General features: G+C 39.6%; 1 protein-coding gene across 5 annotated transcripts in view; it reads left to right on the plus strand.

Moving 5' to 3' along the window:
- Positions 1 to 15,753, plus strand: part of fto (FTO alpha-ketoglutarate dependent dioxygenase) — a 420,844-nt gene that overhangs the window by 390,540 nt on the left and 14,551 nt on the right. For all 5 annotated transcript variants that reach the window (XM_087995912.1, XM_043706995.2, XM_087995913.1 and 2 more), the window contains one exon: positions 8,346 to 8,491. In XM_087995912.1, coding sequence (XP_087852038.1) covers positions 8,346 to 8,470 — 125 coding nt within the window. In that variant the 3' untranslated portion in view covers positions 8,471 to 8,491. The remainder of the gene's footprint in view (positions 1 to 8,345; positions 8,492 to 15,753) is intronic.

Below are 15,753 nucleotides of genomic sequence, written 5' to 3' on the forward strand. Positions count from 1 at the left end.
AGCCCAGCCCGGAGTCACAACTGTTTGGGGGCCTGTACCCTACTCCAACTAATGTCTTCTTTCCCTTGCTATTTTTCACCTCTACCCACATGGACTATACATTATCTGAGCCTAGATCATCTCTCTCAGCTGTGTTCATTTCATTTCTTATTAACATTGCTACCCTAAGACATTTTCCATCCTTTCTGTCTCTCTGAAAGCCAAATATCCTTGAATATTAAGTTTCTAGTTTTGATCTCCTTGTAACCATGTTTCCATCACGGCTATGAGATTCAATTAATTTACCTCGATTTGCACCATCAATTCATCTAATATATTCTGATGCTTCATGCGTTAAGAGATAAAAGCTTTAAGTTTGCCCTATTATTGAGTTTCCCTACACTGTTATGATTCCTTAGTTCAATAGGACGTCCACACATTTTGTCCCTTTTGCTAACAATCAAACCATCACCTGTAATCTGCAATCCTGACTCTTCTTTAATTTTGATTTTCTAACTTTCCCTGCAACTGAACCCACCCCTCAACTATTTAGTTGAAAGCCCTATCTATAGCCCTAGAGATTCATCACGACTTTAGTCCCAGCATGATCCAGATGGAGCCATCCCATCGAACAGCTCTCTCCTTTCCCAGTAGTGATGCCAATGTCTCATGAATTTGTCTCACATCAATCTTTGTGCACATATCTCTTTCATTTTATTGAGTCTGTGCCAATACCTTATGGATCAAGTAGTAATCTGGAAATTATTACCTTTTCAGTTCCATTTTTTAATTTAGCCCCGACCTGCTCATATTCCTTTAGCAAAACCGTCTTCCTCTTTCTATCTATATTGTTGGTGCATGCGTGGACTGACATAAACTGGATTTTTCCCCTCCCACTCCAAGTTCCTGTCTAGCCCAGATGAGATCCTGAGCCTAAGCGCACAGCCTTTGGGACTCTTTATCTTGGCTATTGGAAAAGTGTGTATTCTCTGACTCTACTATTCCCAATTACAATCACTTTTCTCTTTTCATTACCTCTGGAATAGCTCCCTGTACCATGGTGCAATAGTCAGTTTGCTCGTCCTCCTACAGTCCCTGGTTTCGTCCACAGAGGGACCATGAATCTCAAATCTGTTAGACGTGCTCAAGGGCTGAGTGTCCTTCAGCATACCTGCTGTATCTCTACCTGCCTCACTCATAGTCGCACCCTCCTATGCCTGACCACTGACTGAATTCAAGGTAGTTAATCTAAAGGGTGTGATTGCCTCCTCATACACAGCATCCAGGTAACTCTCCTCTTCCCTGATGTGTCATAGTGTTCAAAACTCAGGCTCCAGCTCACCAATTCTAAGCCAGAGTTTCTCAAGCAACCTACATTTTCTACAGGTGTTGTCTCTGTGAACCACAATAGAGTCCACCAGCAACACACCACCTGGCCTTGCATCTCTATCTTATTTATTTAGTTTTAAATTTGTTTTATTTTTGATTTACTACTGGTCTTTTAGTTAGTAATCTGTAATATTTCACCTATTTATCTTCAATCTGAAAGTAACCTATAAATTAGCAAATTAGTCAAATTAGCAGCTTTTACCAACCAACACCTTTATGTTTTTTCTGTGATCTCACTCTTTGTTTTGTGCTGGGCCCTCAATCCTGGGCTTCAATTTAGCCTGTTAAAAAAACATCCTTACAATCTATGGGTCAAAAGGAAAGCAAAAGGTACATCTTCCCTCTGCATCAAGTTTCTACACTGTCTCCAAATTCTTTAAACTGTATACTCACTCAGGCTGTGTCTCACTCTAGATGTGAACTCTCCTTACTGACTGCAAGGTTTCATCAATGCTGTAAAAATAAAGTATTTTGTAGCAACTATAAGATGCATTTCTATCTGTGCCCTCTTGGACATATTATTTTTGTTCCATTTAGGTGGTTAACTTTTGACTCCTACTAAGTTTGCATTTTGCAAAGGATAAGAGAAGAGCACACATTATAGTCCATGTGTATTGCACATATTTGTACATTAGATAGTATATCTGAATAATCCATTCTATTTATATCAATTAAGTGTGCAGCAATTAATGCATTTTTTTGGGAAAGGCAGACCATATGATTTACAAATTGTAACATTGTTTTCCACATGAGTACTGGCAGTAAATGGAAGAATATGTAGATCCATTCTGATGGATCCTTGGTGCTTGAATCTGATCACTTTGCGGTAGTCCATGATTATCAAATTATGCTGAACTGATTATCACACCAGGATAAAAAATTTAAATATCACATCTTTGAGCACATGAAAATAACCTATCAATCAAATGAAATATCTACAAGGTTAGATTTACATCCCTATAACATGTGTTTTTAGGCCACTGCTTTGGCACTGTTTTAAGATTTCAAGCATTGTAAGGTATTAGTGTTAACCTTTAGTGCCTTACTTTTAAATTATTTTTCTATCTCTTTTTGGTTTAAAAATAATGTGGAGTAATAAATGATACTTTACAAAAAAAACCAGGAGAAATCTGTTTCTTTCCATAATTAACAGCTGCTAACAAAATCACATTCTCAGAAATTGCACATGGTAAATGTGCACATTCCTGCAACTTCATTAGTATGTCATTAATTGTGGAATGAACAGGCATTGTCCAATTTTTCATTAAAAGAAGAATTTCACCCCTAAGTACCACATGAACAGTGAGCACTCGTAACCCCATTAGGGACTAACTTGCAGGATTTATTGACCCTGACAGTACAAATGAACTGGAATAACATGCACACCATTACAAATACAAGATTACTGAAGTAACCTTGGTTAGCATTTCTATCTTGGCTAATATTAGTTCAATTCTTTCACATGGCTGAGTTAAGAAATTCCTACTGGCCAAGTAATTCCTAGTGCTCCTAACTATTTAAACTATTATTTAAAGTCAACAGCAATCAAAGGAAAAGAAAAACAGAAGAAAGTTAAAGTTGATCAAAAGTTGTAAATGTTTGATTTTATGAAGCAGTGGCAAGTGCAAATCTCTTAAAATGATTGGTGTGTGTGTTTGAGAGGACTTGTTTTTTCCTAAGCCAGTAATTAACTGCTTATGAAATATCTTGCCACATTGAGGATAGATGACCTTATACAAATCTATAATTGCCATTCCATCTTGCTCCTTAGTGTTTCTTTTGTTAGCTAGGTTATAAATATTGTCCTGCTAAATCATACCATGGTGACTATCATGCAGATCACACCATTGCAAATGCCAGTCTGCCTCTTGTGGTTGGTAGAGACTTAACCTGAAGCAATTTGTTCATCAACTGGGCAGACACTGCATTTAAAGTGTCAGTGTAATCTCATGCAGTCAATTTAATGGTGTCAAAGACTTTGCTGAGACGGACTAAGAGCATGTTTCTATATTCAGATGCTGCACCATGTTCTGCTGACACAGGGAATAATGCACGGCTGATGTTCTAGTTCTTTATTCTATAAATGTAACAATGAGATCATATTCATCTTATTAAGGAATGTCAATGTCACTTCCAAACATATATAAGCAAAGTTGCATACAACCCCCCACCAACCTCTTATTCTGCTAGCCTTTCAATATGCAATCGGTTTACCTCAATCCGCTTAATCTTTATCCTTCCTTGAATCTTGGCTAGATCTCTTTGATATTTAGCTATTAGTACTCAAGTAATATCACAGAATCATTATAACACAGAAGGAGACTTTTTGATCCATGCGCCTGCACCAGTTTTCCAAATGGGAATTATTTCCTCTATCTTATCTCCATAATCTTCTATTCCTTTTCAAATAACAAACTAACTCCTTTTTGAATACATTGATTGATCTTGCCTCCCCATTTTTCTAGCTGAATTCGCAGCTATTAGATCCTAGCTGCTCCATGGAAAAGCTTTTCCTCATATCACCCTTCCTTCTTCGCCAATTATTTTAAATCTATGTCTTCTTGTTCTTGATCCTTTAAGTGGAAAAGTTGCTTCCTAACTACACTATCCAGGACACTTATGATTTTGAATACCTTGATCATATCTCCTCTCAACCTTCACTTTTCCAAGGAAAACAGTCCTAACTTCTCAACCGTTCCTCATCCCTGGAACCATTTCTGTGTCCCCTCCAATTCCTTCACATTCTTCCTAAAGTATGGCACCCCGAACTAAATGCAGTCCTCCAGCTGAGGCTGAACAAGTGTCACATACAAGTTCAACATAATCTCTTTGCTCTTGTATTCTGTGCCCTTCCTTATATAGCTTAGGATACTGTTTGCTTTATGAATTGTTCTCTCAACCCATCCTGTCAGCTTTAATGTTCTGTGCACGCATACATTTAGGTAACCTCCACAGCACCCACTTTAGATAGGTACTGTGTATTTTGTATTGTTGCTCCATGTTCTTTCTACCAAAATGAATCACCTCAACTTTCTCTGCAACAGACTTCATTTCATATCTGTCCGATCATTCAACCACTTGTCTGTGTTCTTTTGAAGTGCTACACTACCGTCCTCACGGTTTTAAATGCTTCCAAGTTCCATATCATCCATAACTTTTGAAATTATATTCTATATACCAAGGTCTAGTTTATTAATATATAACCAGGAAAAACAAAGGTTGCAAACTAATCCCTGGCCATTTCAAACTTTTCTCCATCCCCGAGAACATCCATTAACTACTACTCTCTGTCTCATGTCACCCCTCACCGCAACTAGAGTTAACTGACTGACTGCTGGGCTTATCTTTACACTCTGTTTTGAGCAAGAGTGTAATGTTTGCAATTCTGCAGTGTGGCATCACACCTGAATCCAAGGAAAGTTGAAATGTTATGGCTGCTATCTGCAATTTCTACTCTCATTGCCCACAGTACCCTTGGATGTATCTCAGAGTCCAGTACCTTATAAATTTTAGTTACAAACAAGCTATCCAATTCCTCTCCCTCACCAAGTGTAAATACTTCTAGTGATTGAATTAAGTTTTCTTTCTTCATGGCTTGGGCAGTAGATTCTAATCATTTAATACCAAAACTGCACCCTTTGCCTCGTTGGGAGGGCTCCCATTTATCTCTCCACCCTGGAGGCTTCCAGCCTCATTCCTGATGAAGGGCTTTTGCCCAAAACGTCGATTTTCCTGCTCCTCAGATGTTGCCTGACAAGCTGAGCTTTTCCAGCACCACTCTAATCTTGCCTCTGATCTCCAGCATCTGCAGTCCTCACTTCTGCCTGGAATCTTGTAGGCGTCTGTACAATGTCGGCTATGCACAAACATAAAAATTCCAGCAAGGCCTATTTCAGTATTGGGAATAACTCATTGCATTTTTCATGGGTTTGCTGAGTTCACTAGGCAGCACAGAGTTGCCTATTGAGGGCGCTTTAGTGCATTAATGTCTTATTAACACAGCAACTCACCTCTTTAATATTCAGCTTCCTATCTTACCAAATTTGCCAAACAAGCTAAGTGTTAAGAATTTTCAACATGTAACTCAGAGCAGGTACCTGGTGACTTCCGCTCACTCCAAGTGACCTCCATATTAGACATCAGCCACAAACATATCAGGATACACTCCAAGGGCACTGGCTACACACACCCCACATCCCTGGGCATTGATATCTGACATGTGCCAATCACTTAAAAACTGTCATGATACATCTTTGAACTACATACAGGAAGTTTCTGTACATCAAGCTGCATCAGCAACTATCATGGTAATGAATTGCAAGGTTGATATATGCTCAGGGACAATATACCCAGCTGATGGACTGAACCAGCGTTATCTCAAACCTGTTCACATGCCCTTATAGTGCTACTCATTCTGAGCCTACTTGAATCTGCATTACCTCTTTGTCCTTTCCCCCTCAGTCAGAGATATCAGGCTTATAGTTCTGCTTTATTGCCATCCTTTAGTGAAGACACAAAGCCAGGACATATGTCATGGTTTTTAGCAGTCCTCACTCAAGTTAAGGGAGATGGCCTTTGTCCAGGGGGTCCTGGCACAGCAAGTCAAGAGACTCCTCCATTACCAGACCATCTTGGACATGGCCAGTCCGCCATTTGGGGCAATCAGAGTCAATATGCTCCCAAAATAAGGGATGAAGAATCAAATGTCATGCAGCCCATCACACACCTTTCTATCATGACTCTTTCTGTCATATTGTGAGCTGCTTTTCTCCTGGAATGAGAAAGAAGCATGTATTAAGGGAGATAAAAGTAGTTGGCACAGCTGTAACCTAATACTGGTGAAGTGAAGAGAGTCATTGACCTTCTACCTACAGGGCTATGTATTTTTCAGAACAATTATGATTGCTTTAACATGGGTGGCAACTTTGGACCAGGTTGGCATGATCTGGTGTTAGGCCCCCTCTGCTGGTCCTGGGGAAAGAGAACATCCCACCAATGCATCACCCCAATCAGCAGAACCTGCAGGTCCCTGCCTGCAAAGTGGGGCAGAGGTGGGATGTTCTCTTTCCTAAGGACCAGCAGAGTGGGCCTGACACCAGATCATGCCAATCTGGGCAATTAGAGATAGGCAAGAAATGCTGCTCTCATCCCATGAATGAATAAAAAAAATTGAATGTTACTGCAACTATTCAGTTGTGTTATGTTTTATTTGTAAAACTGTTCAAAGTTTCACCCAGCTCCATTAGCTGTATCTCTAAAGTGAATATTCAAATAGTACTTAATACTCATCAGGCATCTCTTTTTCTCACAGAAACTGCTAAATAACTTTGTAAGAAGGAAGGGTGCAACTAATTTGGTAAAAAAAAAATCTTAACTTGGAGAATTTATATTGAGTGAATCCAACTTTGTAATAATTTTGAACCATAGCCCAACTGGAAAAGATAGCAGTTTTAAAAGTCAGTCAAATGGTTTTACTGTGATAGGCTGTTGACCTTGACAACTAAGCACAATATTGAAGTAATTTGGTACGGTATGATGATAAGCTGAAAGACATTTTATCTACTGACTTTTACATTGACCTTCTTTTAGCTGCTCAGAAACTGTTACCACATCTTAACAAAACTAGGTAATTACGGTTTTATAAGTTTTGTAACTAACCCTTTAACCATGTTTAACTAACCCTTTAACAATGTTTTAACCTTGAGTTTTTTTAAATGCCAAAAGTTGGTAAAAAGTTCCACTTTTATGCAGAGACAATGAAGTTTTCTAATTGCAATTTTGCTTATCCATTCACCCAGTCATTTATAGTAACTGAGCTGTCCTAACTTTTGCTCCCTTAATTCTTGTTTTAAATAAATAATGAGAACATTTAAGCACATTGCTGTTTTCAGGGCCCTGAGGTCAGATAATCTTATTATTTATGAAGTGATGTGCTACATAATAGTGCTTAGTGCATGTTAACAGATGCTATTATCCTGAAATGATGTACGCTACTGAAGATATATTGGTATGCTATATGTTAATACTGTCCTCACCATGTAATGTTCTGTCTGCCTCAATACTGTAAATGTATGTGAAGCAATTAGAGATGTTTTGACTGTCTAGTCACTTTAATGTACATAAAGTATTAAACATGCATGTATTTGTAATAGTTATATTAGTAACTCCTTTTTATAATTTGTCTGTTTTAAAACTCAGTTATTCATGATAGTTCAAATATTTATTAATTCATATTTGTGTGTTAATTTTTTTCAAAGACATTTAGTTGTCATAAATGAGTAAGGGATATGAGATTTAATTCATGATGTTCAATAGACTGAAGTAAATTGGCTTCTAATCTCTGATGCTGTGGAGATTATGGTACTACAGCTGGGGCTTTCAGTATCGCAATTGGTGATTAAAAGAAATGCACCACATCTTTGGCATTCTAATGAGCAAGCTTTGAAGATCTGTGTTATAATAGGCTTTCATCTTAGATTATCAAGTCACAAAGTACATTTTTAAGCTGTACTGTTTTCAACATTACTTTTAACAAATATGACATGTTAACATAGATCTAGTATATTTCATGTAAGACAAATGTTTTACAATTGAATAATGATTCAATTTTTCTGTCTGATTAAGAAATTTACTGAAGAGCCACATAAAGTAAAAGTAACAACTTAAAATGCTTCCTACTCCCCAACTTAATGAAACCAATGTGAAAATTACACTTATGAAACAATATAAGCCATGTCTGCTTCAGGGGATTGTGGAACAGTGCATTCTTTGTTTTCCAGCAACATGCATAATGTGCATTAACAGTTGGAAAATATTGATAATTATTTCAAAACTAACTTAAGAGTTTGTTACCATAAAGGTGAAGAAACTTTCTTTTTGACTTTAACTCCGGTCCCTATATAATTTGTTTTAATTTGGTTATACTGATGAAATTGCTTTACCTTTATACTTTTGACAGACTTGTATTTTTGTTCCAGGTGTCAGTCCAGACTTGCCAACAGCCTACCAGTTGATGAGCAGCCAGAATGTCGTCCTTACTGGGGCAACGAAGACCTTGATATGCCTCTATCCTTTGACTTGGAAGAAAATATTTCATTTTTGAGGAATCAACTCATGTCTGCAGGTAAACACGAGGATATAAAATTTCCAGTAACAAGCTGGATCATACATTTCCTTCCTATTTTCTGACCATATTTCCTTGGTACTGCTGTGCTCATTATGCACGATATTTCTTTGTTGCAGTTAACCCAAGTAAATAATAAAAAGAACTATTTGCCCCTTCTCCCCCTCTTGCAGTAAGAGTTAGGAGAGAGAAAATGATCATCTGATCATACCTATTATATTCTGAAAACTTTTGGAAACTTATTAATTATGTTCTCAGTTGTGATATTGATTGTTGGAAATGGCTCGGTCTTGCAATCCAGGGTGGCTCAGTGGTTAGCACTGCTGCCTCACAGTGCCAGGAACCCAGGCTTGATTCCAGCCTCATGCAACTCTCAGTGTGTAAATTTCACATTCACTCAGTGTCTCTGTGGGTTTCCTCTGGGTGCTCTGATTTTCCTCCCACGGACCAAAGATATGCAGGTGGTTAGGCCATGCTAAATTGCCCTAAGTGTCCAAGGATGTTCAAGCTAGGGAAACATTGGGTTACAGGGATAAGGTAGGGAGGTAGATCTGGGTGGGCTGCTCTTCGGATGGTCACTGTGGGCTTGATGGTCTGAATGGCCAATTCCACACTCTCAGGATTCTATGATTCTTTCTAACTTTCTGTGATTCTATGAATTCAGTTGACCTTTTGAATGTCACAACCATTTGGCATAACTTGAACCTGTTTATCTGGCTTGTTGCTGAGTTTTGAGTGTAGTTGTTCAAATTTTATATTTGTCAGTGGATGGAGCAAACAACAATTTTTGTTACTTTAATGAAGACTTGAACTTGTGACCTAATTCAGGCAAGCTGTGCTCATATTTGCTTAAATTCTTATATTAAGGGGATATGAGCATTTTTGGCAAGCTTAGTGTTTATTTATAATCTTTAATTGCCCTCGAGAGGGTGTCAGTAAGCTGCCGTCTTGAACACTGCTGTTTATGTGAGCATAGGTACTCCTGCAATGATCATAGGGAAGGAGTTTTGACCCAGTGATGAAGAAATCAAGGTTAGGTTGTGACTTGGAGGGAAACCTGGAGATGTTGAAGTGTTATTATGTTCCTGCTGCCTTTGTACTTTTTGGGAGTAGAACTGCAAGTTTGGAAGGTGCTTTTGAAAGAGCCTTGACAACTTTTTGAGGTACATCTTGTAGATAGCATACCTAGCAATCAATTTTAGGAGAGTCACTAATACTAATTTTAAAAGTGCCTAAAAATGAAAAAGAATGAAATGTAACTGGTATTTTCTGAAAGGCCTCAGCTAGTTAATATAATCAGACTATTGCTTTTCTTGGCATATAAATTTGAAGTTTTACAAAACTTGACAGAATAGTAAATCATGAGCAGGATTGTAACATATTTCAGGAGGATACAGAATCTGTTGAAATGGGCAGAAAAATGGCAAATGCAGTTGAATCTCGCTAACTATGAAGTGATGGACTTTCAGAAGAAAATATGGATTGAAGTATAATTCAAATGGAGTGTATTTTGAGTAACATATAAGAGCAGAAGAACCTGAGTGCATATTCACAAATATTAAAGTTGGCAGGCAAATTGATATGGCTTTTAAATAGGGTAAATGAATGCAGATACAAAGAGCCCACAGCTAAACATTTACAAATCATAGGTTAGCACTAATTTTCAGGGTTATAGGTTAAAATGTTAGTGCAGAATTAAGTTGGATAACTCTTTCAAGTAGCCAACACTGACATAACAGATCAAATGGCTTAATTCTGTGTTGCATTATTCTATGACTATCTTCACAGATTAATATTAGATATATGTACACGGAGTGTGCTGGAATAATGCCCTTCAGTGCAACTCTTCCACTTCCTGCACCTCTGCCGTTGAACCTCACCCCTCAAACCGCAACAAGGATAAGACAACTCCCCCGCCCCGTTCCTCACCTTCCACTCCACTAACATTCAGATACAGCACATTATCCTTTGCCATTTCTGCCAGCTACAATCAGACCCCACTGCCAGAGATATATTTCCATCCCTACCTCTATTTGCATTCTGCAGAGACCAATCCCTCCGTGCCTCCCTCGTTAGTTTCATATCTCCCACCAACCCACCCTCCAGTCCCGACATTTTCCCTTGTTGCTGCAAGAGGTGTAGAACCTGTGTCCACATTTCTCCCCCTCATCTCTGTTCAAGGCCCCAAAGGATTTTTTTTCACATCCCAGCAGAGATTTTCCTGCACATCCAAACACCTCATCTACTGTATCTATAGCTCTTGATGTGGTCTCCTCTATACTGGGAAGACAGAATGCCAACTCGTAGAATGCATCAGGGAACATCTCTGGGACACACGCACCAAACAACCCCATTGCCTTGTGGCCAACTGCTTCAACTCCCCCTCCCACTCTGCCATGGACATGCAAGTCCTGGTCCACCTCTGTCACCAAATCCAAGCCACCCGATGACTGGACGAAGGTTGCTGAGAGATAAATAGGAAGATTGGAATATGGGGGGGAAGATTTCTTGGAAGGTGATAGGTAGATGCAGGTGGAGGTTGGTCAGAGGGGAGGGTGGAGCGGATAGGTGGGAAGGAAGATGGACAGGTGGGACAGTTCAAGAGGTCAGTGCGGAGTTGGAGGGTGGGATCTGGGTTAAGTTGGGGGAGGTGAAATAAGGAAACTGGCAATGTCAACGTTGATGCCACACTGTAGAAAGGTCTTTGATGGAGGGGAAACTGAGGACTGCAGATGCTGGAGATCAGAGCTGAAAATGTGTTGCTGGAAAAGCGCAGCAGGTCAGGCAGCATCCAAGGAGCAGGAGAATCGACATTTCGGGCATGAGCCCTTCTTCAGGAATGAGGAAAGTGTGCCAAGCAGGCTAAGATAAAAGGTAGGGAGGGGGGACTTGGGGGAGGGGCATTGGAAATGCGTTAGGTGGAAGGAAGTTAAGGTGAGGGTGATAAGGTGAGGGTGATAGGCCGGAGTGGGGATGGGGCGGAGAGGTCAGGAAGAAGATTGCAGGTTAGGAAGGTGGTGCTGAGTTCGAGGGTTGGGACTGAGACAAGGTGGGGGGAGGGGAAATGAGGATACTGGAGAAGTCTAAGTTCATCCCTTGTGGTTGAAGGGTTCCTAGGCGGAAGATGAGGCGCTCTTCCTCCAGCCGTTGTGTTGCTATGGTCTGGCGATGGAGGAGTCCAAGGACCTGCATGTCCTTGGTGGAGTGGGAGGGAGAGTTGAAGTGTTGAGCCACGGGGTGGTTGGGTTAGTTGGTCCGGGTGTTCCAGAGGTGTTCTCTGAAACGTTCCGCAAATAGGTGGCCTGTCTCTCCAATATAGAGGAGGCCACATCGAGTGCAGCGGATGCAGTAAATGATGTGTGTGAGGTGCAGGTGAATTTGTGGTGGATATGGAAGGATTCCTTGGGGCTTTGGAGAGAAGTAAGGGGGGGGGGGGGGGGGGGAGTGTGGGCGCTAGTTTTGCATTTTTTGCGGTTGCAGGGGAAGGTGCCGGGAGTGGAGGTTGGGTTGGTGGGGGGGTGTGGACCTGACGAGGGAGTCATGGAGGGAGTGGTCGTTTTGGAACGCTGGTAGGGGAGGGGAGGGAAATATATCCCTGGTGGTGGGGTCCGTTTGGAGGTGGCAGAAATGACGACGGATGATCCGATGTATCTGGAGGTTGGTGGGGTGGTAGGTGAGGACCAGTGGGGTTCTGTCCTGGTGGCGAGTGGAGGGGCGGGGGTCAAGGGCAGAGGAGCGGGAAGTGGAGGAGATGCGGTGGAGTTTCAAAGGCAGAGAAGCGAGAAGTGCTCCACCGCATCTCCTCCACTTCCCGCTCCTTCGCCCTTGAGCCCCGCCCCTACAATTGCCACCAGGACAGAACCCCACTGGTCCTCACCTACCACCCCACCAACCTCCATATACATTGTATCATCTGTCGTCATTTCCGCTGATTTCTTAGCAGCAAACCCAAACAAGCAGACAAAACATGTCCAGAAACCCTAGCCACTCTCCCCTGCATCAAAGACATCTTGGAAATGACTGCCAGACTACTCTGACCCCTTTGGCATCATGGTAGCCCACAAACCCACCAACACACTAAAACAGCAGCTAATGAACTTGAAAGACCCTATACAGACAATGAGCAAACTAATGTCATTTACAAAAATACCGTGCAAGGATTGTAAGAAACACTACATTGGACAAACAGGCAGAAAACTAGCCACCAGGATACATGAACACCAACTAGCCACAAAAAGACATGACCCTCTCTTACGAGTATCCTCACATACGGACGAGGAAGGATACCACTTCGACTGGAACAACACATCCATCCTAGGACAAGCCAAACAAGGACATGCACGAGAATTCTTAGAAGCATGGCATTCCAGCCGGAACTCTTATCAACAAACACATTGAGTTAGACCCCATCTACCACCCCCTGAGAAAAGGAACTGGAAGTGACTTTACCATAAGAAATAAGATCACCACAGGAAATGACATCACCAACCCAAAGAAATCCAAACATATAAATAGAAAACAGGAATTTTCAACATTGCTTCGCCTGAGGCCCACTGAAGATGTTACCTAGTAGGGTAACGAAACGTCTGGAGTTGAACCTTGCAGCTCAGCGAGCAAACCTGCATCCAAAACCTCAACCTGAGCTACAAATCTTCTCAAAACTCGCTAAGATGGTGTAGCATTTAATGTAGTTAAGAAGCCTGTTTATTTAACAAAACCCACCCATCATAAACAATCTGTCCTTGAAACCCAAATGAAACTTGGCTTAGGAACAGCTAGAAAAAATACGCAGCAAAACACTTGTTTACAATCTAACAAATATGTTAACCCTTTGAGCTCTTTGAGTCTTTGCAAATTGCTGTATAGAAAATTTTAACAGTGATATTAAACTAGGAAATTTGAAAATAAATCGAGTAAAATTGGGTAACATGTAAATGGTTTAATTTCCCAGACGCAAGGAACATATTTTGGCTTTAACCTTTCTAAAAATGCTGCTTGCAAAAGTAAGCTGTAAAATTACTATAACAATAAATCAGAATAAAGAACTTATCTCAAGCAACATATTATTAATGACATCTGTTTCATTAACATGAAGGATAAATGCAAAACGTCTTATATGAAACATAGATCATATATATGTGGATATAAAACAAAAGCAACCTGCCTGTTCTCGTACTTCAGACCGATTAAATATATCTTTATTTGTCAGCTTAATATTTGGAGCACTCTTATCTTTCCTTTAATCAAGCTTTGGAAACATCCTATCAATTACTGAATATCCTGGTAATTTCTTATCTGTGAATAGTCGCAGGACTAGTGTCATGTTTTTCTGTGGTGTTATGAGGGTTAACTTCTCTTTGTCTGTATGCACTGATACAAATCCAAGATCAGACAGAGTTGGGAAATGGTTCAAATTATATCTTAATATCGAAGGACAAAACTGTTTTAAAAATGGTTTTGGACATGCCTTTGCTTACTTTTAGTTTTCATCAAGCCAAAATGAATGAGTTGAAGTTGTCTACATTTTTGACAAGCTGCATTGATTACAGTAGATACAGATCTATTTGCCTGTCTGCACTTGCAGTCAGCCGATATACATCAGTTTAATGTAAATTGTCTTTTTGTGCCAAATCCTGTGCAGTTTTGTGGTATTAAAATACAAGTTTTCATTAGTTTTCTTACTTTAATCTTCTTCCTACTATTTTTGTACCTCCCATACATGTTAGTACCAATGAAAATTCTTACATTCACATATATTCTCCTGAGGAAACAGGTTGGTTTGAACGGTAGGTTTCATCCCAAGTATTTACGGTGATGTCGTGTTGATATGTTGAAGGTGCATACTTAATGAAGGAAATGCTCATACCTGATATTTCATCATGACCTAAAAATAATGAAACAATTTAAATCAACTAGAAGAAATATTTCTATTCAAAGACACATTGTTAAGAATAATTTAATCTTCCCTTTCTCAATCGTATGAGACTAAAGTCCATGCTCTTTGCTCTGTTCTCTATCACCTTTTTTTTCACTTTATAATATTGAGCTTCAGGTTGGATTTGCTGAAGCATATGAAGTGGTAGTGATAACCACACCCAATGTTTCTCGTGCTTTCCATCAATCATTTATTTGTGTGATTTCTGTCAAATGTTCCAGTGGAGGGTGAAGTACCAGAAATATAAACTGTATTTGAACACTGAAGCTAAGCTGACGGATGCTTGGTTGGAGAAGAAATTGTCCAAAACAAATAAAGATGAAAATGATAAGACCACTTTCAGCTCTTCTGTTCTAATGGCTTATACTCCACACCATTAAAAGAAAGAAAGACAAACTTGTAGTTTGCTCCAACTTAAACACTTCCCAAAGATTTGCATCTATATTATAATCCAAACAGCCACACATGAGACTTCACACTAAATCTTATCTAAATATCACCACACTTTATATCAGTGCTTGGCTGTGCTATTTGCTAGGGGATTAGAATCCTACTTAAGAGATACCCAATGCATTTGAAACACTTTGAAACATATTTTCACTCAACTGTTGATGTAAAAAAGACAGCCTAATGAGCACTGCAACACTAGTCCAAGTATGTACATGTGCACTTTATATTAAGCTAGATGTTTGAAACATTTCAACTACACAACAAAAATGTTTCTGATCCATTACTCTCTAATTCACTCAGGACTCCAAGGTTTGTTGCATTTTAGTGCTATTTAACTTCCTAAGGAGACAGAATGTGGACAGCAATTGTCATTCTGAACTCCATGATTTAACTCTCATAGTCCACATAAGCTTAGATGCCCTTTAATAAGCCATTATTTATATTGTAAACATTTATCTAGAGCACATTATTATCGACCAGATCAAACCCCCTCAAAGTATATTAAGAAGATTGCCTAGACCCTAACTTTTTCTTATGTTCATGGCAATTTCCAGACGTTGTGTTCCAGTTGCAATTTGTGTGGTCAAACTACTAGTCTTGAAGCAAACACACTTTATTCATACACTCTAGTTAAAATACAACAAAAAAAAAGAAGAAATTGGAATAACCTAACTCTATTGAAAAACTTAACAGAATAATAGATTATTTAACTACTAAACAGTGACTGTTCAAATATAGTAACAACCCATAAACACACCCTTGGCAAAGGAAATTCAGTAAAATAGATTGTCTCACTGGCAATTCTCCAATCCAGGAGGAAAAACATCAAGAGAAAACTCAGAGAGCGTAGCAGGGAGAGATGCACTGCAGCTTCCAA

The sequence above is a fragment of the Chiloscyllium plagiosum genome, unplaced genomic scaffold (assembly GCF_037043375.1).
Source record: "Chiloscyllium plagiosum isolate Xiang-an unplaced genomic scaffold, Cpla_swu_hap1 HiC_scaffold_17, whole genome shotgun sequence".
Lineage (NCBI taxonomy): Eukaryota > Metazoa > Chordata > Chondrichthyes > Orectolobiformes > Hemiscylliidae > Chiloscyllium > Chiloscyllium plagiosum.